The sequence below is a fragment of the Triplophysa dalaica genome, chromosome 4, assembly GCF_015846415.1.
Source record: "Triplophysa dalaica isolate WHDGS20190420 chromosome 4, ASM1584641v1, whole genome shotgun sequence".
In the NCBI taxonomy this organism is placed as follows: Eukaryota; Metazoa; Chordata; class Actinopteri; order Cypriniformes; family Nemacheilidae; genus Triplophysa; species Triplophysa dalaica.
This window is the reverse complement of record NC_079545.1, coordinates 1153441-1180944: the sequence shown is the minus strand read 5'-3', so window position 1 is coordinate 1180944 and position 27504 is coordinate 1153441. Positions and strand designations below refer to the sequence as shown.

The following is a 27504-nucleotide window of genomic DNA, read 5'->3' as shown; positions in this document are numbered from 1 at the left end:
TCTTTGATGAATTAAATGGCATGTTGTGTAAATACATTGAAAAGTTTTAAAATTGTTCACTTACAAATGTTGCTTTCTTTCAATTTACGGTCAAATACGGATAATTGGTTTAAATGTCCATATTTTCAATATCTAATCATTTTGGGGTCACAAAATGCAAGATCAAACAGGTCAAAGATTTGAAGAGTTTTGTTCCGTTTTTAAAAATCATTTTATTATGTAATCATGTTTTTATTGTGTTAGTTAGCTGTTTTTTGAGTTATCATGGCCTGAATCAAAACAGTTTGATTGATGTTCGTTTGAATGCACCATTAAAAAATGTGATTTTTTTTAAACAGAGTTATCTCATTCAGTCATCTTCATTTGTCATGCAAATTGCTAAATCTGATTCAGTGATCTAAAGAGAAAAGCAGTAGCACATGTGATCTGATCTCCTGCAGGCGTATTTCTCTCACCCGATGGTCGCGGCAGCCGTCATCATTCATTTGGCCGCAGATGGAACCAGCTACATCGACCAAACCCAGTGCAACATCACCGTCCAACTCATCGACACCAAAGAGGCCGTTCACAGCCTAGGTGAGTGCACCCGATGGTTAAGTTTGTTGCGAACCAAAGCCAGCTTTGCAATCTTTCTTTTAAGTTTCTAAAACCGCTGGTTTCATGATGCCTCTGTCCGTCTCGTCTCTGAAACTTCCAGGTGACTGGCGTCTGAGCTGCCGTTCCAATCCGCTGGTGATCCCGGTGAATCACGACCTCAGCGTGGCCTTCTACCACACCAAAGCCATCCTCCTCATGTTCCGCTCGGACCTGGTGGCCATCTCCGGCATCGGCCTGCGCACGTTCCAGTTCTTCGACCCCATAACCATCAGCGGCTGCCAGAGCGATGAGATCTACAACCCCATGGGCCAAAGGTGAGCGACATGTTTCATCGCGGATCATCTCACAACACCTGTGCAGTCTGTGACACATCTCAGTCTCGAACATGAACTTGTTACTTTCTGGTTTTGATTCTCATTAAACACAAATACAGTGCGGTAAGAACAAAGCATCCGCCGAACACACACACAAATGTTCTACGCCGCCTAATATTCAGACCTCGGGACTTTGTGTCTTCTGTGGAATCGTCTGTGGAGGCCTTTGACCGCCGGCAAAATGTTTCCCGTAATACTGCCCCATCTACAAAACACCACGTCCCCAATTCCCAGCCTTGTTAACAACGGGGGCCATTAACATGGCTGGGGTTTATGTTCTCTCCACTTTTTCAGGACTGTATGCCACTTCAGCAGGAGTTGAATGTGTTTTATTCCTGCTCTCACTGCATTGGCATCAGGTTTTGGCTCAGACGCGCATAGAACGCAATAACAGTAAACGAGGGCAGATATTAACAACGGTGAAGCAAAAACATCATGTAATCATTTCTTATGAGCGACTTCATAAACAACACTATAGACATGTTTATGGTTTTAGTTACAATATAATGATGGGTGTATGAATCATAACAATCATTTTTTTGTATATAGCCTAACAATTATTACGAGGTCATATAAACCGCATTTAATGAATAATATTGTTTAATAGAGTTTTGGATCATTGACAGTTTATTGCACGTCACATCTCGTTATGCGAAACAGTTTGAACCAACAGAACACAATAATAGAGCGTGACGTGCGTCAAGATGGCATTGAAACATCCAGATGGTTTCCAAGCGCTGGACAGAAGCTTCTTTTCACATCCACCCGCGTGTGGCTGAAACCTAAAACCGCATTTCTTCATTTCTCGCATGCGTACAGAAGAGAGCCGCGGCCAGATCTGCCAGGATTCTACTTGCTCAGCTATGAGTCGAAAAATGCCAACTCTGCGTTTTCAAATCGGTTTCTTTTTCCTGCCACTCGCTGATTCTTCTTCTTCTGTGTGAACTAAGTTCAGTTCGACCTGTATCGTTCATTTGCCCACACCAAATAACTCTGTATTTAACAAACAGCATGTTACAAATGTTTCAAACGCTCGAGACCAAAAAATCTGCTTCAGGTCTTACATGGATTCCAACTGGTTTAGGTGGTTTAGCACCTGTTTGAACTGGTTCAGCGCCTTGAGCCGACATGTTCTGTTTTTCTTCTTTATTTCATGCAGTGCGTGTCATGTCTGATTGAAAAAGACTTTTGGTTGCTGTTAGAAACTCTTGTTTGTTTAGCTCCAGCGATGGAAACAGAAACACATTTATAATATCTATATGTAATCCAGCTCACAGTCTAATGAAGAGAAATGATCATGGAGAGAGAGTTGAGAGAGAGAGAGAGAGAGCGAAAGAAAGAATGTGACGCTTAAGTTAGGTGTTCTCCAGAGAAGATGATGCTCATCCATGGCTCACATCACATCTCAGTGGTTTCCATCTCGCAGATATCTCGTCTAAAATGTGACGGTGTTGCTTATGAATGGAGTTGTTTTCAAAACTGTGATTAAAGACCTCAGTGTAAATATACGATTTGGAATTGTGGCCCTTGGACCTAATGATACTTTACTTATAGCCCTTGAACCTTTCAAAGCAAGTAAACTTGTGTTTGGATCAGAAATTAAGAATAGAAATGAGAAATGTTGTAGACTAGAATCCCGTCCAACACGGTTCTCTCTCTCTCTCTCTCTCTCTCATTCCCTCCGTGTGCAGTTGTGTCCATTATTCCTGTGAAGCCATCGATTGCCAGGAGCCATTGATCCGGAATGCCGAGGTGAAGTGCAGCGACGGCGAATATTTCAACGGAGCGCGCTGCACCGTCACATGCAACTGCGGCTACGTCCTGCAAATCCACAGGGACGATGACATCATCAAGAGTCAGGTACTGAGCACAATGACCTCCACTGAGTGAACACAAACATTTCTATACATTTAAAAAAAAAAAATTATTTTTAGGTGAACAAGCCTTTAAAGAGACGGTAGCGAAATTCCAACTATAAATAATGGGGGGAAACACTTCTTTCCAATTTTAGAAAAGTTTCCCAAGTTGAGTTGGCTCTTGGCCTTGTTTCTGTCAGTCTTCTGGTTTGTGCTGATATGAGCTGGTCATGAGCTGGTTTTAGCTGGTCATGTGCCAGTTTAAGCTGGTCATGAGCTGGTTTAAGATGGTCATGTGCTGGTTTAAGATGGTCATGAGCTGGTTTAAGATGGTCATTAGCTGGTGTAAGATGGTCATGAGCTGGTTTAAGATGGTCATGAGCTGGTGTAAGATGGTCATGAGCTGGTTTAAGATGGTCATGAGCTGGTGTAAGATGGTCATGAGCTGGTTTAAGCTGGTCATGAGTTGTTTTAAGATGGTCATGTGCTGGTTTAAGATGGTCATGAGCTGGTTTAAGATGGTCATTAGCTGGTGTAAGATGGTCATGAGCTGGTTTAAGATGGTCATGAGCTGGTGTAAGATGGTCATGAGCTGGTGTAAGATGGTCATGAGCTGGTTTAAGCTGGTCATGAGTTGTTTTAAGATGGTCATGTGCTGGTTTAAGATGGTCTTGTGGTGGTTTAAGCTGGTCATGAGCTGGTTTAAGATGATCATGTGCTGGTTTAAGATGGTCATGAGTTGTTTTAAGATGGTCATGTGCTGGTTTAAGATGGTCATGTGCTGGTTTAAACTGGTCATGAGCTGGTGTAAGCTGGTCATGAGCTGGTTTAAGATGGTCATGTGCTGGTTTAAGATGGTCATGAGCTGGTTTAAGATGGTCATGAGCTGGTGTAAGCTAGTCATGAGCTGGTTTAAACTGGTCATGAGTTGTTTTAAGATGGTCATGTGCTGGTTTAAGATGGTCTTGTGCTGGTTTAAGCTGGTCATGAGCTGGTTTAAGATGATCATGTGCTGGTTTAAGATGGTCATGAGTTGTTTTAAGATGGTCATGTGCTGGTTTAAGATGGTCATGTGCTGGTTTAACCTGGTCATGAGTTGTTTTAAGATGGTCATGTGCTGGTTTAAGATGGTCATGTGCTGGTTTAAACTGGTCATGAGCTGTTTTAAGATGGTCATGTGCTGGTTTAAGATGGTCATGTGCTGGTTTAAACTGGTCATGAGCTGGTTTAAGATGGTCATGTGCTGGTTTAAACTGGTCATTAGCTGGTTTTAGCTGGTCATGAGCTGGTTTAAGATGGTCATGAGCTGGTTTAAGATGGTCATGAGCTGGTGTAAGCTGGTCATGAGTTGTTTTAAGATGGTCATGTGCAGGTTTAAGATGGTCATGTGCTGGTTTAAGATGGTCATGTGCTGGTTTAAAATGGTCATGTGCTGGTTTAAGATGGTCATGTGCTGGTTTAAGATGGTCATGTGCTGGTTTAAGCACAAAACAGACTTACAAAAGGCTTCACATTCTCTAAACACAAGTTGAAATGTCTTAAGAAGTGTTGCTTCTCAGGGACATTTGTCATGTTTTATGCATTTTCTGATATCTTCACTGGAATATTTCCTGCTTGTAAAGAGAGGCTTTTCTTCAGAAACATCCAGGTTCTCTCGATCTGTCCTCTTTAAAGCTGAGGTTGTCATCTCTGTGATGTAACGCTTTAATCGAGTGTTGCTTTCGGCGATGCGATCACACCCTCTCATTTGATTTCTTCATTTTCCGACTCAGTACAGCATGTGTCTGAGGAAACACAAGGATAATAGAGTCGAGTTGCATCTTGTCGAGCTTTAATAGAAAGTTTGCCATGTCACACGGCTTCCAAGAAATCTGCCTGAGATGATGCCATTGTTAAAATGATTAGTGTGTGTGCGCGTGTCCTTGTTTGTTAAATCATGCATGTTTAATGGATAACCAATGGAAACCATCGGAGCGACTCGCAGGGACCCATGACCCATTTCATCCCGCATGAAGCTTCCAGTAGCTACAAGCCATCGATCACTCATGAAACGTGATCTGATATTTATCAATGTCAGGATTATATACAAACACAATTTGATGTAATTTGTTTTGAGAATCATGTAGTTCTTCATAGAGCAGACTGGAAACAGTAAATTGTGGATCCTCTTGTAGCTCCAGCAAATGTTTTCTGTTGCTGCTTATAAGAGTTTCATAACCGTTTGGATCATTTCTTTGGGTTGATCAATATTTCTGGCTTGTCTGTCGTTTCGGGGCAGTGTGAGCACAGCATTTGTTTCCCAATATTCCCCAAAGCTCATTTCTGTGTGTGTTGGTTTTTGTTGGCAATTGCCTTTAGACTTCAAATTTGAAATACAACACAATCAGTGAATGAAATTAATGAAACCGTCTATAAAGTCCAGAACTGAAATGCAACGAAAGGATGCTCTGAAGCTCTTATTTGAATTTGAAACTTTGTGAAATTTGTGAAAATTGTGAAATTTAGTAATCACAGTATAGTGTCATAAAGTACAATGTCATAAAGTAAAGTGTTGCCTGGTAATGTACAGTAAAGTACAGTATGGCAAAATATAGTATAATAAAGTGGGATATAGTACAGTGCACTATGGTACTGTGAAGTGAAGTACAGTACAGTGTTGCACAGTAGAGCATTATATTAAAGCAATAAGCCCCGCGAAGCCGTGGGTTACAGTGCATTTTATAACAGCTAAGGGGCATTGTTAGGCACGACGCGAAGCGGAGTTATATTATGCAAATATTACAGCAAATATTATGTAATTATTTTAATAGAAATATATTCTTCCACCAAACAAAGTAGTTCCTCAGAAACAGGTGTGGCTACAACAGTGCGGTTGCCAAGCAACGCAGACGCAGCAAAGAACACAATGAAAAGTATGCTTAAAGACTGTGGTGTTTATCTATTAACATTAACATGTATCTATTTTTATACATGAACATTTGTGTTTAAGTGTGGATCAAATATGCTTGGAAGCATGCTTAAATGTGTTTATTAAAATTAATCTGGATATCGCCATAAATTGTGCATTCTTTGAAAGACAGTGTTGCATACTTCTGCCCGTTTTCGTCATTGCAAATAATAAATGATTCGGGCTTCAGTTGACGATTACCTTCTTTAGCTCTGCGTCCTATTGCAGCTGCACGTCAAACCAGACTTTATTGACGAGACCCTCTGGTGTATTTGGATTTAGTGCCGGAGAGTGGGTGATTTTCTCAAAGTCTGCCACCGTTAATGCGGGATGGTGGGATGATTTGTCAAGTCCTTCTCGGCGAAGTTATTTCACTGTTGTTTTAAAGTCAATAAACATACCTTTTTCGGCACACCAGGACCGAAAACAACGAACAGACCACATAGTCTGCTTATGAGTATTCACCTCATTTCTAGACTTTTCGATGTCTTCACTTTCGCTTTCATTAATTTCTCCGTGTCGTCTTTGTTGTTGGTCTAATTTGTCTGTCAGGTCAATCTCTTCCCACCACTCATTCATGCTTTGCCCACCAAATAAATCAAAGTTCACAACAAAATCGGACATTTTGACAATAATTTTGCTGTACGTAGCAAGAGTGGCGCAGTGATTCTAGGTAAAGCGGTCAGCCGTTATATATCGGGGTATTTTATAACGGCTTAGATCTCCGCTCAACCAATCAGAATCAAGGACCAGAACTGACCGTGTTATAATGAACAGTATAGTATAGTAAAGAACATACAATAGTATGGGGGCACGTATTAAAGAACAGTACAGTGCCATGGTGCCGTGTAATGTAGTAAAGTACAGTATAGTATCTTACATTACGGTATAGTAAAGTGCAGTACAGTACAGTATAGTACATAGTAGTATGGCGCCCTGTATTCAATTAACGTATAGTGTAGGACTGTAGTGTAGTACAGTCTGAGACAGTATACTGCATAACAGTGCAGTACAGTATAGTATTTTACTGTAGTGTTTTATGTGTGTTTTACCTGCATGTTTGTGGGTCTGATCTCTCCTCCTGACATTGACTGACCGCACCAACCCTCCAGCAGTCACTGGATCTTCTTCCGAAGGACTCTTAGATACATCTGAGCAGATCATGTGAACATGAGAGTGTGTGAACCGCACGCACACTGTCACGGCGGATGTCATGTGCAGTAATATTGATAAAGTCATATTTTAACCCATGGGGAGATACGGTGTTGTGGTTCGTCTGATGCACGTGCGGTCGCATTTCCTCGTCTGTCTTTTACACCATTGATCTTGTCTAATGTGATCACTCGCTTCAGCCCCGAACGTTTCGGGAATTCTTCGCAGATATTCCAAACATATAGATCGGCTTTAGCATGTGGAAAACGCATGTTGTCTTACACAGAGAAATGCAAAAGTGACTTACGAGTACGTAAGGAGATATCGTTATGGCATGACAGATGATACGATAAACGACTGAAACGTACAAAACGGGAAGGAAATATGCCAGAGTTCATCGATAACATCAATAAAGCACAGCTGTTTCCTCTGCCGCCGAAACCAAACTCAACTTCTGTGTTTCATGATGAATGTATTTTCCTGTATTAGTGCTGGTTATTATTACTGTAACTCGTTGTGTTAAAGTGCTATATGGCAGCGGCTCGTTTGACTTCGATGAGATGAATTTGATGAATTTGATGAGAAATCTTTGAGTTCATGTTGAGATGTTCAATAATATCGACTTTTGACTTGACAAACCTGAGCTCAGTTTGCCACATTGTTGACATCGCTTCTCAAACTCTAAAGACATTAGGGAGATTTCTGACTCTTTTTCTCAGGAGAAATCTCAGAGACGCAAATGCAAATCTGCTCTCTATTGATTTCTAGGGGAAATAATATAGATATTAAATAGATTTATTTTACGGCCCGAGATCTCTGTTTATTACTGTCATTTGTAATTTTTTTAATTTAGATAGTTCTGGCATGAAACTCTAGATGTCGCAGTCCTAAAGTCTAAACCAATCTGACATTATAAATTTGCTACACAGCGCAGCTGATTGGTTCCTTCCGGATCAACAGGCAATGAGCTTGCTGCTCTGCGCTTAAATCTCGGCTAGTGATTGTCGTAGCAGTGAAGCGCTTTTCAGAACCCACCTCCTTCCCCAGCTTCACCAGAATACATCTGCTACAAAGGGATCACGTAAGCCAGGGGTTTTGAAACTGGGGTCCGGGGACGCCCAGGGCGCCTCCAGAAGGTTGCAAGGGGTCCCCCAGAAAAATGATAAAAATCCACAGTGGTTATCTGTGTTGTTATGCTATTGATAGGTTCCAGAATTATTTATATCTGTTGTCTTTATAATATCCTATTAACTATGTATCTAACAAATTTAAAACGTTGCTTTACGCCGAAGAGATATAGATAGATATATATTTTCAAACCCCTGACGTGAACTATACAGGGTTATTCATATATGTTATATGCTCACAGAAGCAAGTTATTGAAGTCTCTGTACTTGCTCTGCCGCCACAGCAGCATCAGCATCAGATCTATTCCTCCAAGACCAAATACATGCATATGTCCTGCACACCACCATGCTAAACCCTCCGTGAGTTGTCACGACAGAATTGATGATTAGAAACTTGACCTCAAATGATCAATATTTTCCTCTTGAAGCTTTAGTCTTGCCCACTTTCTTTTCAAGAGCTCTTTGTCTCCTTCCATGAATTGACCAATATGGGAAAGAGAAGCAGAATGCGGCTTTATTGTCATATTTGCATGACTTGTTTGCAAACAGAAAAGCTTTTAAAAGGCTGTGTTATATTAAAGTCAGATTACATGAGATAATCTCCAGGTACACAAGATGAGAAACGATGGTTTAAGATGTCTGGAACACTGTCAGGATGTTTCAGTGCTATTTTTAGAACAAAACTGTTTTATTTCTCACAGAGTGACATCTCTATGACACACATTGTTCTCTTGAGATCAACACACAGCACACGTCATAGACTTATTATTATTTAATATAATTCATTATGGGATTGTTTTCTATTTCCTATGATACTGTCTTTAAATACGTAAAGTACAGTTATTCACCATTTGAATAGTTTAAGAGTCAACAATTTCACTCTTCATCAGGATTACATTAGTGGCTTGACTTAAAGGGATAGTTCTCTCATCACTTTCCGCCCTCAGATTGTCCTAAATCTGTACAAGTGTCTTTGTTCTGCCGAACACGAAGGAAGAAGATATTTGGAAGAATGTTAGGAACAGATCTCATCCCCGTTCACTGCCAAAGTAGGGAAAATAAATACCATAGGAGTCAAAGAGGAATGAGATCTGTTTGATTAGTGACATTTTTCTAAATATCTTCCTTTATTTATGCAGGTCTGGGACACTCTGTGGTTGACAGAATTTTCATTTTTGGGGCAAGTATCCCTTATAAACGGTTATGTGTCTCTCTTGTTTCTCTCCAGACGGACTCGACTGTAACTATAACCTGTGCTGATAGGAAATGGAACAAGCAAGTGTCATGTGAGCCGGTGGACTGCGGCCTGCCGGATAAATACCACGTTCACCCCGCCCACTTTGACTTCCCAGAAGGCACCACGTACGGCAAGAAGAGCACATTTCAATGCAAAGAGCCCGCTCAGCTCGTGGGTAAGTTACCCCAAACATCTCAACACTCTGAAGGGAACGAGGGGTTTTCAGGCGCTGCGTCCTGTCGAATAGTCTAGTATTTACTATAGTAAACTGTAGTATGCTCTATGGTATCATTATTTTTTAAAGTTTCAGGGGCTTTTATGAGACAAGGACTGTCGAGATGAGAATAGATTTGATCTACACTCTTACAAATAAAGATGCTTAAAAGGCTGTTCACAGCGATGCCATAGAAGAACCACTTTTGGTTCCACAAGGAACCATTCAGCCAAAGGTTCTTTGAAGTCCATCTCTTTCTTACTTTTTATAATCTGAAGAACCATTTTTCGCCACAAAGAACCGTCAGATGTTAAAGTTTCTTTATGGAACCAAAAGGATCTTCTACAACATTGAACATTGAATCACCTTTTCTTAAGAGTGTATCCGCACCGACATGCTGTGGTATTAAAGTAATTTACCGCTGCAAAGTAAAAATATTATATTATTTTGTAGTTTTAAGTTGAATTTAGTAAACCCATCAATACTGTAGTGTATTTGATATTATACTATAGTAATACTATGGTTAGGGGGTTGTGGATAATATAACACATGACTGTATCTAGAAGTCATAGTATTTTTCATGTGGTTTAAAAAAGAGATATATAATGAAATATTAATCCTATAAAATCGTAGTTTTTGTCAAAGATATTTATAAACGGAAAGCTAACAGACATGGAGTAAAAGACAAGCGTTCACACTTTGACATCCTGTTCTAATAACAGGCACTAACAACAGTCTGACATGTATGGAGGACGGTCTGTGGTCGTTCCCGGAGGCTTTGTGCGAGCTGCGCTGTCCGGTGCCGCCTCCCGTGCCCAACGCCATGCTTCAGACCAAACGCTGCAATGACACGGGGCTTAAAGTGGGAACCCTGTGCAAATACAAATGCAGACCTGGATACCACGTGGCAAACAAGCCGAAGAGGTCTGCACCCAAAAAAATCACAAATCATATTGACATCCGTCCCTTAAAACCTTTACAGAAGTGTTAGTTGAAACTCCGATTTCAAATGAAATATGAATTGACAGTAGTGACGTTTTTGCTTGCGACCGCTCTTTTGTTACAGGAGAGCCTTTAAGCGTCAGTGTACAGAAGACGGCCGCTGGCTGGAGGGATCGTGTGAACCCATCACCTGTCCTCCTCCTCCGTCCGTCTTTCATGGCATGTATCAGTGCACTGACGGCTTCAGGTTCGACAGCACCTGCTGGATCCACTGCGACAGGGCAAACCGCACGGTGACACATCCTCCGGCATGCAAACAGGTCTGTCTGTGCTTTCACATTTCTCAAAATATCTTCTTTCGGGTTGCTCATAAGAAAGAGCCACACGCAGATTTACAAGCACTTGAGGGTGAATAAATGGATATTTCTGGGTGAACCGTCTCTTAAAATATAACTGCGATGTCAAACGTTGCTGTTTATTGGCAGTCAGATGAAGGATCTGAGAGTCACGCGTGTCTTTCTCTCGCCACAGGGGCTCACCTCAAACGTCATCCGCTGCCGGAAGGACGGAAACTGGACCGGAAGCTTCCGCTTGTGCCCGCAGCTGAAGGGTCAGTGCTCTTTACCTCAGAACCTGCATCCCAGTATCCGCATCAGCTGCAGGAGGGGATACGGCATCGGTGAGATTTCTCAATATTTGAGATTACCTCATTGTTTTATTTTTCATTGTGTGTAAATACTCACCGTCTGTCTGGTTGTGTCAGGTGAAGAGTGTGAGCTGTCATGCAGGGACAGTTACAATGATGCCGTGATCCTGCCGAGCAACATGACGGCCAGCACAATTCTGGATCATCACTGGATGAACCCTCCCAAAGTCAAGGTGTGTGTTTATCATTGAGGATGACGCCTGTGTCCAGTCCTGACTCTTTGAGAGAGAGATTGTTTACAGCAGGGGTTTTCAAACTGGGATCTGGGGACCCCCAGGGGGCCTCCAGAAGATTTCGAGGGGTCCCCCAGAAATTTTATAGGAAAAAACGATAAAAGTCCAGTGTTTATCTGCCTTTTGCTATGGATAATTTCCAGAATTGTTTATATATCTAGCACATTTTAAACATTTCTTTATACACATAAATACATAGATTGATACATATTTTAGAAACGGGGGTCCCTCAAAAAAGTTTAATCATGTTTAGGGGTCCTTGGCATCATAAAGTTTGAAAACCCCTGGTCTTAAGGAAATGCATCTCCAAAGCGAAAATAAATGCAGCGGATTTTAACGCATGTCTAATCTGGACTATTAAATTGCTGCTGTTTTCATGGAAGTAAATCCACATTGGAATCGTCTCTGATATCAGGTGGATCTCAGCATGAGTAATATTACACGGTATTGAGCGTTTTTGAGGTGCTTTAACACGGCGGTGAGATGAAGGATTGACTGTGTGACTGGAAATGAAGAGATTTGCAGTCGTATGTGAGTTTGTCAGTACAGGGCTATTACAGATTACTGCGATTAAAAGTGTTTAAACATTAACTGAAATCAAATAAACTATTGGCATTAATTTGAACAACATATTTCATTTTTTGCTATGATGGCATTTCTACCTTTTTCTTAGTAAAGTTGCTCGCTAAAAAGTTCATCTGAAAATATATCATGCCTGAAGTGCACTAGAGCTGAAATAATAGAATTGCAACCTATAGTATACAGCCGAAGAAAATAAATAATAATGCTAATCTAAAAATGAACAAAAAGAAAATAAAGTTTTTGCAAAAAATTTAAATAAAATGAACACGAATAATAACGTTAAAAAAATTGCTCAATTTAAATATTAATGAAACTTCAATATAAAAAACTATAATAGCTACGATGTTTATTTGAAATACAGGTTTTACCGGATGCACGCGTCTGGTCCGAAGTTAACACCCGGTCTGCTAGTGGCTAGTAATATAACAATTATTATTTATTAATTTATACGAATATTCTATTGTATATTAAAACCAGTAAACTATTTAACATTTATAGATTCTTCGGGGAAGTCTACCGGAAGTTTAGTTTCTGCCACAAAACGTTTGTTTATGTCGTTGCCGCTGAAAGCGTCTCCATACCAAAATACCACAGTAATATAATAAGGTCGTATAAGGGCCAGTGCAACAATAATTGTTTATCTCTAACATTTTAACCGGCCCGTAGAAGTAATGAAGGTGTGTTTTAATGTTAAGCTTACTAGGCAAACACATGTGATGTTTTTCAACTTTGGAGCCGACCGCCGTCACCCCATTACTGTTCATTAGCCACAAACTCAGGCATGCATGGCTTTCCCAATTACCTGGCGTGAGCAAAACGCTGCGATTACAGTAATCTCCGAACCCGTTTGAACCGCAGCGAGGCGGGGGCCAAGTCATAAACGCTAAAACGCCGTCTGTAATGACTATGATTAAAAAAACGAGCCAATTACAGACACCAGAACCAGAACAGCTTGATATAAATTTACCTGTCAGGAGCACCCCAGACGATTAACCGCGACTGCGGGAGGCCGAGATGACACACGTGCACGACGAGAGATTGTTGCGGGCGTTTAGATTTGTGTCAAGTCAGGCGGTTTTCGGGAGAGAACTGAAACAAGGCGTTCGTGATTGATTGATGTAATTGATATGATCTTCACCGGGCGGTAATCTGAATCTGGAGACAGAACGCCAGGGGAAGAGGAGGCGGAATCGATGAGGCTGAAATGTTCCAGGGGGGTTGGATGAGGTGAGATCGATGGCGTTCTGTTCTCTCAGTCGCCCGCTGTCGATCGATGCTGTTTGAATTCCACAGCACCTGTTCCCTTCTGCTGGCCACGCAAGGGCACCGTCCGTCCCGTAAGCACGCCGACGCTCTGAACTTATATGATCCTATAAATTTGCACCGGCCGAGGCATCAACGGAGGTGTGAGGGTAGAAGCGGAAAGCCCCCGGGTTGACCTTTGGTTGACTCTCACCGGAACCTTCAGAAAGCACAGCATCGTCCTTCCAGCTCTTACTCTTACGCATTTGTTCTTTGTGTTGTTTTTCATGCTGACTCGGGCGCTTGGCCACGTGAATCTGTTATTATGACGGATCGCCCGTTTCCAGTTTCGCTGCTGACCTACTAAGAGTCCTCTCTTATTTTCTCGCTTATTAGCTTTCCTGACGTCAGCGGAATTACAGAGCACACTGCTGATGTTCGGCACACCGTGGTCTTTACACCGGTGGCAGTGGATTGTTCACGGCGGAGTACTAATATTAACCTCTTATTAATAACCCAAACCTTTATTAAAAGTGCTGAGAGCTAGATGTGATCTGGGGAGCGCTCCGGGAGGCGAGACCGTGCCTGATGTAATTTCATAAAGACTTGATACGATGACGGCATAATGGTGGGGTGAACAGAGATACGGACACGTATGCTGAAATGTATCAGTATTATCAGTCAGTATCCCTGCTGACCCACCCTGCTGTCACTACATATCAAAGTTGTAGCTAAAATGTAAAAAACAGGTTCAATAAAGGTTACATAGGTTTGGCACGATATGTTAGGAAGATGAGTTTTCGCCCACAAAAACATCTGTTCCCGTATTATGCCACGACACACGTGTGCATCAGCAAACTGAAATGCTTTTCTGTCATTTTCCACCGCCTTTAATTCTCTGTTTGGCATTGATTTGCTGACTGTCATGAAATGACACCTGAGTTTGCAGCGGCTGGTGCAGCTCCAGAGAAGCCCGGCATGTGTGTGTGTGTGTGTGGAGGTCAGACGTAACGTACCGTCAGCCAGTGTTCCGTCATACAGACCTGAGCTTTTAGTCACAACATCACGTGGGGATGAACACATCTTTATCTCTACTGCACCTTTAATTTGACTTCAAAACTTTTGTTTCAGATATCCTGGAAACATTTCTTCATGTGATTGCACATGTTTTGAAAATTCTTCCGTTTCGCAAGCCGTTGGGTTTGGATCAGATACTTTGTTGGCTAGAGCTGAGACAAAGGAAAACATTCCTATTTGGGCTTTTTGTTTGGTATAAACTGAACATCAGCTGTACTCTAAACCTGCTCTCAGACACTTCACATACTGCTCGTATGTTAAATGCATGAAAAGTGTGCATCGCACACAGTGTCCCTCGAGTGTTTTAATACAGCTCGAAATCACCGCAACATTGCTGCATCGCAAAAATTGCTTGAATTGTCAATTCGCTGAAAAATAAATCACAAACAAATTCTAACAATTTATACATTTTCCGTAATTTAATTGTAAATCGTAAGATGTTTCACGTCGTTTTTAAGAAGATACAGACAGACATTTAAAGAAGCAGTACCAAAGCTATACTGCAGCTTGTAGTTTAACTAACTGTGGTAACTGTATTTCTGTCAGGTTGACTACAGTCAAAATGATTGACAATAAGCCTACAGATTAGATTGGCGGGAAGGTTCTGTTCTGGGCAAAAACTCCATCCATCTAGCATGAATAAGAGCAGTGAGCGCAGCAACAGCAGAATAATCCCCTCCCGCATGGAAAACGCAAGCCGCTTTCTCTCTCTTTCTCTACAAATTGACCAATTTCCATCACAGTGCGGCGCTGCATGCGCGTCGCTACCGCGTCGCCCCCTCTTTGCCCTCGCCCGACTATAGCATCACATTTCTAAAGGCAGATGAGGATCAGCTGATGCGAACTTGACTCACGTGACCTTCGATTTTTCTGCTGTATTTATTTTGTACAATCGTCATTTATTGTTTTTTTAAACATATATTTATTGACTATTTCATTACTTGTGAATTTTAAATGAGGCATGTATTTAAGGTTTCCTAATTGTAAAAACTTCTTTAAAAACTTCTGGATTTTGAATCAAACAAAAATGCCCAATGGGACTGATTTGCATGAGGCGACCGCGGAACATCAGCTGTTTTTTTGATGAATCTGTGGTGACAATTGTTTTTCTTTCTGAAATCTCATGTTTTTCGTCTCCTGACAGCACATCGTGTGTACTATGGGTCTGAAGTGGTATCCTCACCCAGAAGATCTTCACTGCATTAAAGGATGTGAGGTAAGAGACACAGACACCAGTCCAATCTGTCCACTACTCTTGCCTCGACCTCAATTTAGCGAAGCCCAAGAAGAGAAATGAAGATTATGAAGATGTACAGTACATGAACTTTAGGCTAAAGTCAGTACATGTGACCGTGATCTCATGATGGTGTCGTCGAAAAAGCTGCTCTCTTTATGTCTCGGTCCGTTCTTTCTCTGTGCTCCCTGCAGACGCTTTCACATTGACACGCACATGCTCTGACTCGTCTCCGGTCCTGGAGAGAATGAGACACACGTCGTTGTGTGAGTTTGTAAAAAAAGAATATCCTCAGATGAAAAAGAAGCCAGAAAATCACTTGCTTACATCAAGACATTTAGAAAAGATGTCAGAGTAGAAGCCATTTGTCCAAATGAAAATGAGGCTTTCTGTTCAATATATTCTGTCCAATACACTGTAGGGTCTTAAGGACATCAAGTGCCTTGTTTCCATCTAAAGTTGGGAATATTGCATTAAAACACTAGATGGAAACACCAAGATTCGCATCCATTTTTAATGCGCCTAGTAAAGTCTGATTAAGAAAATACATTAAACTAATACATACAGTAAACTATGATGGAAACACATTTACCAAACATATTCCTTAAAGTGCATTATATTTTGTATTTTTTTGTTATGAAATTTATTTATTAAATATATAAAAAACACGTACAGTGATATCTCCTTATGCAGAAACATCTGTTTTCCCCTATAATATCTGTCGTCAGTTTTTTTTAAGATGTTACGATTGGATTGAAACTTGGGCTTGTTCACAAATGTGCTTTGAGTTATTTCAATTTTTGCGTAAGTTTTGATGAAAGTGTAGCCGCTATGACCTGTCGAACACACCGTATATCTGCTGGAAGATTCGTGTACACATTTGTTATTGATGCTTCTGATAGTTTTGTTTAAATCTGCTGTCTGTGCTGATCATAGGCGAGATACATTTTTCTTTCAAAATTTGCGTCAGAAATGTACACACGTAAAAAATAAATACAACCTCACATTGTGTCAATCGCATTTACACACTGCCTCCGATATTTTCGTCTGTCATAAAAAAAACGGACAGGGTTAGATTTTCAGCGATTTTCGCATCCGTTGCAAACATTTTGGGAGTACAAACAAGCATAAAATATGAGAATACGGATACGGACATTTCAGACTGTATGTGCAAAGTCTTCACTCTGAGTTTTTCTGTCTCTGTCTCATCGTAGCCGTTCATGGGTGATAACTACTGCGATGCCATCAACAACAGAGCTTACTGCAACTACGATGGAGGAGACTGCTGTCATTCCACCGTCAAGACTAAAAAGGTACAAAGCATCGAGCCTTTTCATGTACCCAACATGCATTTCTGTAGTTAAATACATTTATATTGTTTTGGGTGAACTTTCCCTTTGTGGAAAGGTTGAAAGCCTCGTAAAAAATTAACTAAAACAATTGACTGTGCAAATACATAAAAATCAGCAATGAAAGCCTAATGACGGTTTCAGCGACAACGACATAAACATACACCCTGTGATCCAAACCCAACTGCCCGTAGACCTCCACAAAGAATCTATAACTGTTGGGTCATTTTATTTTTAATTGATATACAATAAAATATTTATATAAATCAATATAAATATATATTAAATATATAATAAATGCCTTTATCATCACCAATCATAGACCGGAAGCTAACTTTGGATCAGCGCATGCGGGATCAAGCTTTCAGGGATAGTTTTGTGGGAAATGTCAGAGTGTCATCATTATAGATAACAGCCAGATATCTGTGACTGTAATTGTTGTAAATGCAAATGATTTCACATCCTGTAATTGTCTTTGGTGTTTACAGCACAAAACAGCGCTAGAGTCGAGCAAATGGTGAAATGTGTAGTTGATCTTCAGAAAGAGATAGTGAAGTGTGATGTTTGTGTGGTTGAGTCTGTTCATTTGAAGACAGCGGAACGTCAACGTCTCCAGACGGCTCAGAGCTCTTCTCTTCTCATCTTTTGCACCGTCATAGTGGAAAACGCTTGGCAGACGTTCAGAGCGCGACTGTGCAAATGGCCACGATTCATTACACTCTGTCTGCAAGAGCGTTGTGTTTGAGGATTTCACAATGGTGCGGTCAACGTCATCGAGCAGACAGACATGTTCACTGAAGTTGAGCGTGTGCCGGTGTTGATAGAAGGTGAAATTCTTCGCCAGACTGCTGGAGCCTGATAGTACGTCACAGCGCCGGCAGACCAGATAAATCCTGCCATGAGCTCCATACTTTTCCCTTGTTTCTAACAGTATCGCTCAGTATAAGTTCAGTCAAAGATAGAGTACGTCATCATGCGCGATACGTCACGTAGATAACTTTTAAGGCTTACTCTTCCGTTTGCTGTGGTTCCAGGATCAGTCTTTCTGAACACAGTGCATGCTCAGCAGTAGGGTATAGAAAACTTGACGTATTGCAGAAACATTTTCTAAACCTCTGGGATTTACCTTGAGTCAGGAAAACAACAAACAGATTAAGTGTGACTGGCCGAGCGGTAACGGATACCACAATCATCTCACATCCTCATGACTCAAACCCGGCCTGTGCAAAACCTCTTCAGTCTGGAATTAGCCGTGTTTTTAGGGAACCTTTAGGAAAAATAAGTGCACTTTTTCATCTTATCAAGTATGCTTAAAGGGATAGTTTATCCAAAAATAAAAATTCTGTCATTGTTTACTCACCCTCAGGTTGTTTCAAACCTGTAAAATATCTTTGTTCCAATGAACACGGAGAAAGATATTTGGAAGAATGTGAGCAATTTTCAGTTCTGGGATATCATTCACTACCATAGTAAGGGGAATTTCTTTATTTTTTTGTTCTGTTGAACACATAATGAGATATTTTGAAGAATTTAATTGTTCCTACTATGGTAGTAAACAATGTTGCAGAACTGAAAATGACAAACATTCTTCCAGATATCTTCTTCTTTGTTCATCGGAAACAAAGTAAATTATACATTTATGAAATAACAGGAGCGTGAGTAGATGATGACATAATTTTAATTTTTGGATGAACTGTCCCTTTTAGAAAATTTCAAGTACTTTTAAGTGTACTTTAAATGTATTTATTAAGTGTGCTATATCGGATTACTTAGTTTATACGGTAGAAGTGTACTTTTAAGTATACTCAAAGTGTAACAGTCGCTAGCTTTGCGTACACATATTTTACACATATCTTTTAGTCAATGAAAGCAGACTTTGAAGTATACTTGGTAAACTACTAGTTTAGTAGTTTTTACACTGCAAGTATGCTCTATTTGTCTTTGAACAAACTTAACATCATACTTTTAGTTTACTATTTACATGTGATACTTTCAGATTAAAACAACCCAAGGAAAAAAAGGCAGTATAATATACTTAACTTTACCTTAAGTGTCCTACTTCTGCTTAATAACTTTGTACTTAAAATATCAAAAGTTATTTTCATTAAATCTTAATATAACTTAAGAATATCCAACCTCAACTGTGCTATTTTAAGACACCACAATAGACGCACAAAAACTATATTTTTTGTATATTAAGTACAACATTTATGCATGGCAATATAAGTACATTATGGAATTGTACTTAAATAAACTGTACTTTGTGCATTTTTATGTAGCCTACTAATAGGACACTTCTTTGTTTGTAAGGGAAGATGACTGAGATGGTGAGATGGTTCTCATTCATTCGTTACCTCCATCAGCATCATGATGTCTGTTTGTTCTCAATGTGTGCTATATTTTCGTCTCTTTATCTTTTCTTAATGAACTTCCCAAACTCATTCATACATGTCCCAGTCTGGTCCACAGACACAGATCAGTCAGATCAGAAGAGTGGTGTTCATGCATTAGTGCTCGGATAAGCTGCGGTCGGACTGGTTATGATCTTCTGAATTCAAAAGACTCTTAACTTCTCTCAGAGTGTCCAGATAGCATGAGACCCTTTATTATCTCTCGAAATTTGCTTCTAGTCATCCTGACAAAAGACATTTATTCAAAACACTTGTGACCTCACCACCTGATTTCCATGTACATCCAGAACAGATGGGGAACCAGAACACAGCTGAAATGTTTTGGGAGCAGCGCTGACTTAATGAAAGAGCTTTTTGTCCACCACACATCATCAGACGACTGTTAGGAAGTGAAGTTATTCATCATTTTTAATAGGTTTAACTCGCCCACCCTGACATGAAGCCAGGACGTGCCGTGAAGCACGAGTCTTCAAACCAGTATGGCAGAGACATGAGTTTGACATGTCTGCTTGTATAGAAGCTCATCATGCAGGCAAGAGATGATTTTAAACATTCATAGCAACCACAACATGTAAATGTGTTTTTGCTGACGAATGTCATGAAAATAGGTTTTCCGCATGAAAACTGGCCTACATGGTAAAGACCCTATCATAACTGAAAAAACTGAACTGACAAAATAAAAACACAAAGATGAAAATAAACGCAGACATGAATCCTTGAATCTCAGGATATTCAGTGTGAATCAGGAGGCTCTGGCAGTGTTCAGATGTTGTTTAGTCTCACTTAACCCCGGACACCATGGCTCTTCCCTGCTGCTCATGGGTTATTTCACCTTGCCATGCACATTTGATCCCAGCTCCATGTTTTCAGTCAGATTTGTGTATTAAGGTGTTGTGGATGACTGGTTGGTTATTGTTCCTCTCGGCGACTTTGAAGGTGTGAGTGGAACTGCATGTAAGGTCAGTGAGGGATGCTTCACTAATCATTACAAGCTGTTGGCATGACGCTGCTGGGCACAGAGAGAGAGAGAGAGACTCCGCCCCTTCACTTCTCTTTAGGAGGAATGCCTATTTAGAAGGAGCTGGGATGTGTTTCAAGTTATTTTTAATTGTAAGCTGTCGAGGTGGGAGAGAAGCTGTTTTTATCGTACTTTCACTGTGGCTCTCACTCAGGGGCAGAAGTTGTGTTCTGTGTACTACCTCAGTTGAAGTGTGATGTTTTGTAAATGATCGAACTTCGTCCAGATTAAGATATCCATCTATACATTTAATTAATCTATATGTTTATTGATTTATATGAGATATTGATCTATAGGTGAAATTTTACCTATAACTGATATAGATCTGTACGTTATATTCTTCCATATGTGGTATTCATCTATATGCGACATTGGTCTATATGATATATGTTTATCTATACGGTATGTGTTATAGATCTGTATGTTATATTATTATATAAGTGCAATCACCTATATGTGCTATTGATCTATAGGTGATATTCTTCTATGTGTGATATTCATCTATATGTGCTATTGATCTATATTATATATATTTATCATATGCTGTCTTTATGTGATATTGATATAGGATATATAAATGTATACAATTTGTACATGCATTATATGAATCCATAAGTGATATTTATTTATGCATCATAACATAAAACAAAATGATGAAGTCAACGAGTCTGAACAAGCTAGCTAGGCGTCTCAATGACTTTTTAAGACATGTGAGAGCGAACCTGGATCCATTAGGTTCTTGTTTGCATTCCTAACACCCATTTCACTGCCAAAACCGTAAAGCAGAGCGGGGAAATACCAGCCTGTGATTGTGGCGGGCAGAAAACATGCTTCTCTTACCTTTTTATAAGACATGATTAACACCGTATGTCAGACTTGCCACGCTATGTTTATGGCCATTAAACCTCATCTCCAAATGAGCTTTTCAGTTTTCCAGATACTTAGCTTTAATCCTGGCTGTTAAGGGGAACAATGTAGATGAGGTGCCAGCTGTGCAAAATAAAGACGAGGATGGAAAAACATGAGGGTGAGAGTTTTGTGAAAGCAGGTTTCCCCTATCACTGAGACTGACAGTGATGACGGCTCCTGACTCCTTTATTGATTGAAACTTAACTTAAACATATGGAGAGTTCCCATGGACCTCTTCTTAACCAGACAGATTATACTTGCTTTTACGAAAGCCTATGACAAGGTCTATATGAGCCCGTAGTAGACCCACATTAGGCTGCGGTTTGCTGTGGAATGGTCTGGTCCTCCTTCGATTTCCCCTCAGCGCAGTCTGACACACGCATTCAAAAGCGGGGGGTCACAGGCCGTGACGTACATGCACTGTCAGAGAGCTTTCATGTGCGCTGGACTGGCCTCTACCCCACGCTGACATTCCCCGACGCCCTCGGGCTGCCCTCGATGAGCCCCAGATGTGGCAGCTGGCCGGGCCACCCCAGAGGTCAAGGGCAAAGGAAACCATGTCAAATTTACCACCCACTGTCCCACTGCCGTGGCCACATCGAGAGCTTCATAAGTGTGTGAGACGTGAAGGAGGGAAGCAAAAGGAAAAATGATCTTATCTAGGTGCTTTTAATAACACGAAATAAAGACAAGTGTTAAAAGAAAAAGAAGATTGGTTTTAGTTCAGGTTTATTGTGTAGTGATGCAGATTTGCTAAGTATCACACGAGGTAACGTTGGATTATTTCACATCACGATGGGTTAAGTCTCTTCAGCACATATGGTCTCGCTTCCGAGCGACCGTGAGAAGCAGCTGAGTCCTCGAGGGGATGCCACACAGCTGCAGCTGGACTCCGTGACATCAGCCGTGACGTCAAGTGTCAAACAACATTCAAATGTTCTTTTAAATCCCTTCCAACCCGTTGACAGTGTCTGACAGTTGGGTTGTGTTTAACATTAAGCCATCTTGTGTTTCTCTTCTCCTTCCAGGTCATCCCTTTCCCCATGTCCTGTGATATCCGGGAAGACTGCTCTTGTCGGGACCCCGACGCCCTGGAGAACCGGAGAGAGGATCACCTGCATTCGCTGGGTTGAGACGTCACGACGACACATTCTGCTGCTGCTGCTTCACAGGTGTACCTCTTACATCATCGCTCTTCATCATTTCCAAACTCCAATCTACCTGCTTCTCACTCATCCGGACCCCCGGGAAGGACCAAAGTGGGCGAAGATTCTCTCATCGACAACCATCTCTCCCCCCCTTAAGAACATGAAGCATGTGAACGCTCCAGAATCACTCGCCCTGCGTCCACCAGAGAGAGAACGCTTCTGTTGAATGCAGTTTGTTTTTTCTTTTTCGCATTAAGACCAAAGGCAGAAAATGTGACATGATGACATGTCACATTTGATGAAAACTCCATGTGACATGATGACAGAGAGCAGAAGAGTTGCCATAAGAAACACCCGCCCCAAACGCTAGAGTTTTGTGTTTTAGGTGATTGTTGTCTTTCCAGAGAGACGGTCATGTTGCGGTCTCCTGCAGAAGGTCGTGGAACACGGTTGAGGGACGATATGAAGACGGATCATAACAGACAGAAACACACTTCATGCGAAGTACGCAGACGTGTCCTGTTTATCATGCTTAGCATGTGCTCAAGACGCCTGAAGAGTTCATGTTCATGTTTGTGTCGTTACGCCGGTTGTGAACTGTCAGTCGAGAAACTTTCGTTGTGATCAGACACGACTCCATTTCATTTCAAATCAGACACGTTTGCGTTCACACTCGCGTGCGGTGTGTTTCAAACCTGGCAAACGGGCGAAGAGCGTTCTGAAGCGAGGGCAATGGTGGACATTAGCGCGGCTGCTGTTGTTGCTGCTACGATCGCTGCTATTTAGTCAAACAACAGACAGCACGAATCTACAGTCGCAATGGAGCTCCACGCCCGTCTGCCTAAACACTTACCTCCGATCCAAACTCACGGTACACCTCTGATCCGTCAGAAATCATCACGCTAATGATTGTATGTCCTGTCAACACAAACTCTGAATGTAGAAGAAGTTTAAATGAAGTGTTCTGTCGTCATTCGCTCACCCTCGAGTTACTTGATGCAACTCTTTGCCTAACATAAACGGTTTATAGCGACCACGACTGTCACGGGTTTCCCAGTGTCTCATTTAAGGCTCAACTCAGTCTCAAACTGACAAATGTGAGTGTAGATACACATGAAGAGTCTGGAGGTGTAAATGAGTGAAGATTGTGGAGATTAGACAAATCTGAGCTCGGTTTGACATGTTGTTGACATCTCTTCTCAAACTCTAATGATACATTTGTGACATTTCTCTTTTACTCAGGAGAAACATCTGAGACACAGATGAGATTTGAGCGAACGCCTTCAATTCCACTTCTAATCTCATTATTGACAGTCGTGCTCGCTATGAATGCCACTGTTGTATGACAAAAGTGACATAAGAGTGAGTCAAAAATGGCAGAACGTCTTTTAAAATGTCTTTCTTTCTATCAGTGTGACTGAATGAAAGTATGAGAGGTTTGTGAAGTGAGCGTGTTCAATGGGGACGGCGTATTGTAAAAGCGTCAATCTAACATCAGAGAAAGTTTCATGATCTCAGTGAATTTATTGCCAGTCAGAAACACGTTTCTTTCCTTGTATCATCGTCCATGTGCCAACTTGTCGACCACCTTTAGTGTTTCTGGCCCTTTCCAAACTTAACTTAAAATGCTTTGGGTGTCCCAGAGCTGCCAAAAAAACGTTTCTCTCATCGACTCGCTTTGAAAACAAACACACCGCTTCAGAATAACCACAAGGACTTGATATAAATATATATATATATATGTGTGTGTGTATGTAGACAAAATCATAATCAAAAAACTGTACTCATTATACTTAATGGACATCAAAAACAACCAAGAAATATTTTCACTCCGATATTTGGCTACTAACTGTGAACATTCGTCTTCATCGAACTTCTTCCCCGAGGCCTTTAATCTCACAAACTGCACATCTCCGAGGCTTGCAGAAAACACACAATGCCATCGGCCCACGTGAATGAGATGTTGGGGAGCGATGCCAAAACCTATGCCATGTTGTTCAGAACAACTCAACGTGTCTCACGGCGTGGGTCCTGACGGCCTAACGCTGGAGAAAATGTTTAGCAAATCAAGCCAGAAAACAGCTTTCGCGGTGGTTTTAATGGCATGTAGGCATTAAAGATTGTTTGCCGAAGATTTGAAAAGGCTTCACTTTGTGCAATCATAGATGGATGATAGTTCAATATAAAGACGTTATCAAGAAAAAAGATCACACGTCCATATCATGTCGTATAAAGGTAGTACATCTCTATTGTGCTTGTTGTGTCAAAGGTGCATTTCTGTCATTTATATTTCTAGAAAATAATGGTAGACAAAAAAAACCCACACACGCCACATCTGATGTACCAGTAAGCAGTGTTTGTGTTCTTGACCTCAGTTGTGCACTTTTGAGTGGCCCGTTAAAGATCGCTGCTATCGTACGACAGGAATATTTAGAGGGAAATATTAATAATGTATTTGGTTTCATTTTTTACTGTTTGATGACATATTCCTCTGTGATTATTGTGATCCCACTCGCTGGTTTTATCGCGCCAAACAGAGTAGATGTCAAATATCTTTATTGGATTCAAACTGTATGCCTCGTATGTTCAACACTTTGGGATCATAGAAACTGGCTTTAATATTTATGTTATCCGGTGTGAAACGGATCGGTTTTATGTATGTTGTGTTTATTTTCTAATGCAGTTGTTTTTTGACTTATGCGTGTATTTTCGAGTTTGGTTGAAGTTTTATTGTTGTTATTAATATTATGATGAAGGAATCCAAAAAAGAAAGGGAAGAACAAATGTTTTATGAGCGTGCACGAGAGAACAAGACATTTTGTTTGTTATATATTCCTGGGAGAACAAATGTATTTTGTTGCTATCACATCAATCTATGTAAAGGTTTATTGCCTAAAGGACCGAAGGAGAGAGAGAGATCAGCATCCGTGTGTTGCCAAATGAGCATCGACCTCACGTTAACTTGCCAACGAATTGAAACTGCTTGTGATTGACAGGCCTGTCAGCCAATTCTTCCTTCCCTTTCCTCTATGTCCCGCCCACAAATGGCTTGAGAAATGTACTGCCTGAGTCTTATTTTCATGTTTGTGTTCATCTTTCCTCGACCTCTTATTTCATCCACAATCCACTTCAATGACACTAAAAGCGTCAGTCAACCAAAGCGTTCAGGTGTAAATCTGTTGGACGTTTGAAGCTCTACTGTATTCTTCTTGCTGTACCTCATACGCCTGTAATATTTGCTGCTTCCATATTTGGGTGTTTTATTGTTCCGCGTCTATTAGCAACATATAACGGTGTACATAGTAGAACTATTTATTGAGAGTGTTATACTTTTTTAAGTTATATTTTTATTGTTCATGTAAGTTATTTGTGCAATGGTGTTATACATGTTGAAAAGAAGTGATTCTTTGGTTATGGGGGCTCTTACGTTCTTTATCTGTTATTGCTGAAGCATTCAAGGGCACAAACACGTCATCAGTCAAAATTCAACAATTTAAATCGTTACAATTGTTACAATAGAAATAGTAAAACACTTCAATTGGCGTCTTGCTGCACATGAAGGAACGAAATCTGTCCCAGCTAGCACACGTACGTCTGTAATACGCCTGCTAAAGATCTGGAAACAACTGATGTGTAAGAACATCTTAGAAGTAGCAGTTTTACATCCGTTCTCGATCATAAACATTTTACAGACATCTCCAAGATTTCTATATGATGTCTGACAGCACACGTCCTGAGACGTATTCAAATAGACGTCTGCCAGATCCAGTGTGCCATCAGGGGTCCCGTTTTGGGAACTTTGGACAGGTGTCAGAATATGAAGCAAATATTTGAGAGTTTCTGGTCGTTTCTGTTATGGCGTTTTATATCAGAATGAATTCTGAAGCAGTTCATCAGAAGTATGATGATGTATAAATAATAACGTGATCATATCATATCTTGTACATTTACAGAGTTTCATCTTTGACAGTGATTTAATTAACGCTCGGCGGTCATCAGCATTACTACAGTATCATGACATCAGCATTTCTTCAAGTGTCCTTTACTTATAGAAACACATATTAGCCGCGTTTGTGCCTGTTAAACACTTGTGTTGCTCGATTTCACAACACGACCAAAGTCCAGTAGCCTATATACTGTATATGTTGTGTCCCGCGCTCAGTTCAGACAGCATTTACTTTGTACTGTATTAAACAACCTCACTTCAATCCAGTATTCATCCGTTGGCTTTCTCGCACTGAATCAACGCCGTCTTCATTCTGGTCAGGCCTTCACCATGATGAACTTTGGGGCACATATACTACACTTGTGTTTTATAACAGTTTGTTCTTTTGTTGTTGTCGGTCATATTTATACGTGCTCTGGAATATTGCAAGCGTACCTGATGTATCATGATTTGAAAGATGCTGAATGAGTAACTTTATTTCTCTACCATGTATCGTGCATTAATAAACACTGGTAATGTTTAACACTTACAGGTCTGATGCCTTGCTTTCACTTTAGAATGATTTTGAATGACTGCTGAAATATTTGGCTTTCGTAAAGCTATTTCACTCATGGAATGACAAAAAGAAATGCTTCATTTAATTATTTGTTTTACTCAATGTAGTATACCAATAGCAATGTACCAGCAGTCTACCTATGTGTACTTTTTTAATACTGCTTGGGACCAACATGGCCAACCTTGCAGTTTATACGTGTAACTGCAGTAAACTTTGTGTGCACATCTTGTTTAGAACTGCTTTTCATTTGCACTGCAACTATACTACAAGTGAATCTAAAGCAATATTCAATTTAAGTTCACTAAGCCTATAAACTTACCAAACCAAATACACACAAGAACCAAAATTTCTCTAAGATCTGAGAAGTGAGGTGAACGGGTGATGTTCAGGAAACATCAAATTCTCAGTCTCTCAAACAAAGCTATCAGATGGCATCATAACTGTACATGTATAGGTTGATTGCATTTTTATATTGTGGTGTGATCAGGGTTGGTAAACACCCGTCTGTGTTTTTTAAACATTCACACATTGACAGAATCCTCCAGCTATGAGTCAACACTTTGATGTCACCTACAGTATGAACATCTCACAATTCATTTCATATAAGAAAATCTTGTAGATTTTACTAAAAATGGTCAAATTTGCTG

At 40.6% G+C, this 27504-nt stretch overlaps 1 protein-coding gene across 2 annotated transcripts in view; it reads left to right on the top strand.

Moving 5' to 3' along the window:
* pappaa (pregnancy-associated plasma protein A, pappalysin 1a) overlaps positions 1–26793 on the top strand; it is a 65904-nt gene extending 39111 nt beyond the window's left edge. Inside the window, exons 13-23 of one of the 2 annotated variants that reach the window (XM_056747136.1) lie at positions 441–576; positions 698–911; positions 2663–2831; positions 9282–9465; positions 10227–10428; positions 10571–10766; positions 10978–11125; positions 11210–11325; positions 15431–15502; positions 16735–16833; positions 22236–26793. In XM_056747136.1, coding sequence (XP_056603114.1) covers positions 441–576; positions 698–911; positions 2663–2831; positions 9282–9465; positions 10227–10428; positions 10571–10766; positions 10978–11125; positions 11210–11325; positions 15431–15502; positions 16735–16833; positions 22236–22340 — 1641 coding nt within the window. In that variant the 3' untranslated portion in view covers positions 22341–26793. The remainder of the gene's footprint in view (positions 1–440; positions 577–697; positions 912–2662; positions 2832–9281; positions 9466–10226; positions 10429–10570; positions 10767–10977; positions 11126–11209; positions 11326–15430; positions 15503–16734; positions 16834–22235) is intronic. The other variant, XM_056747137.1, reaches the window with a different exon arrangement.
* The last annotated feature ends 711 nt before the right edge of the window (positions 26794–27504 follow it).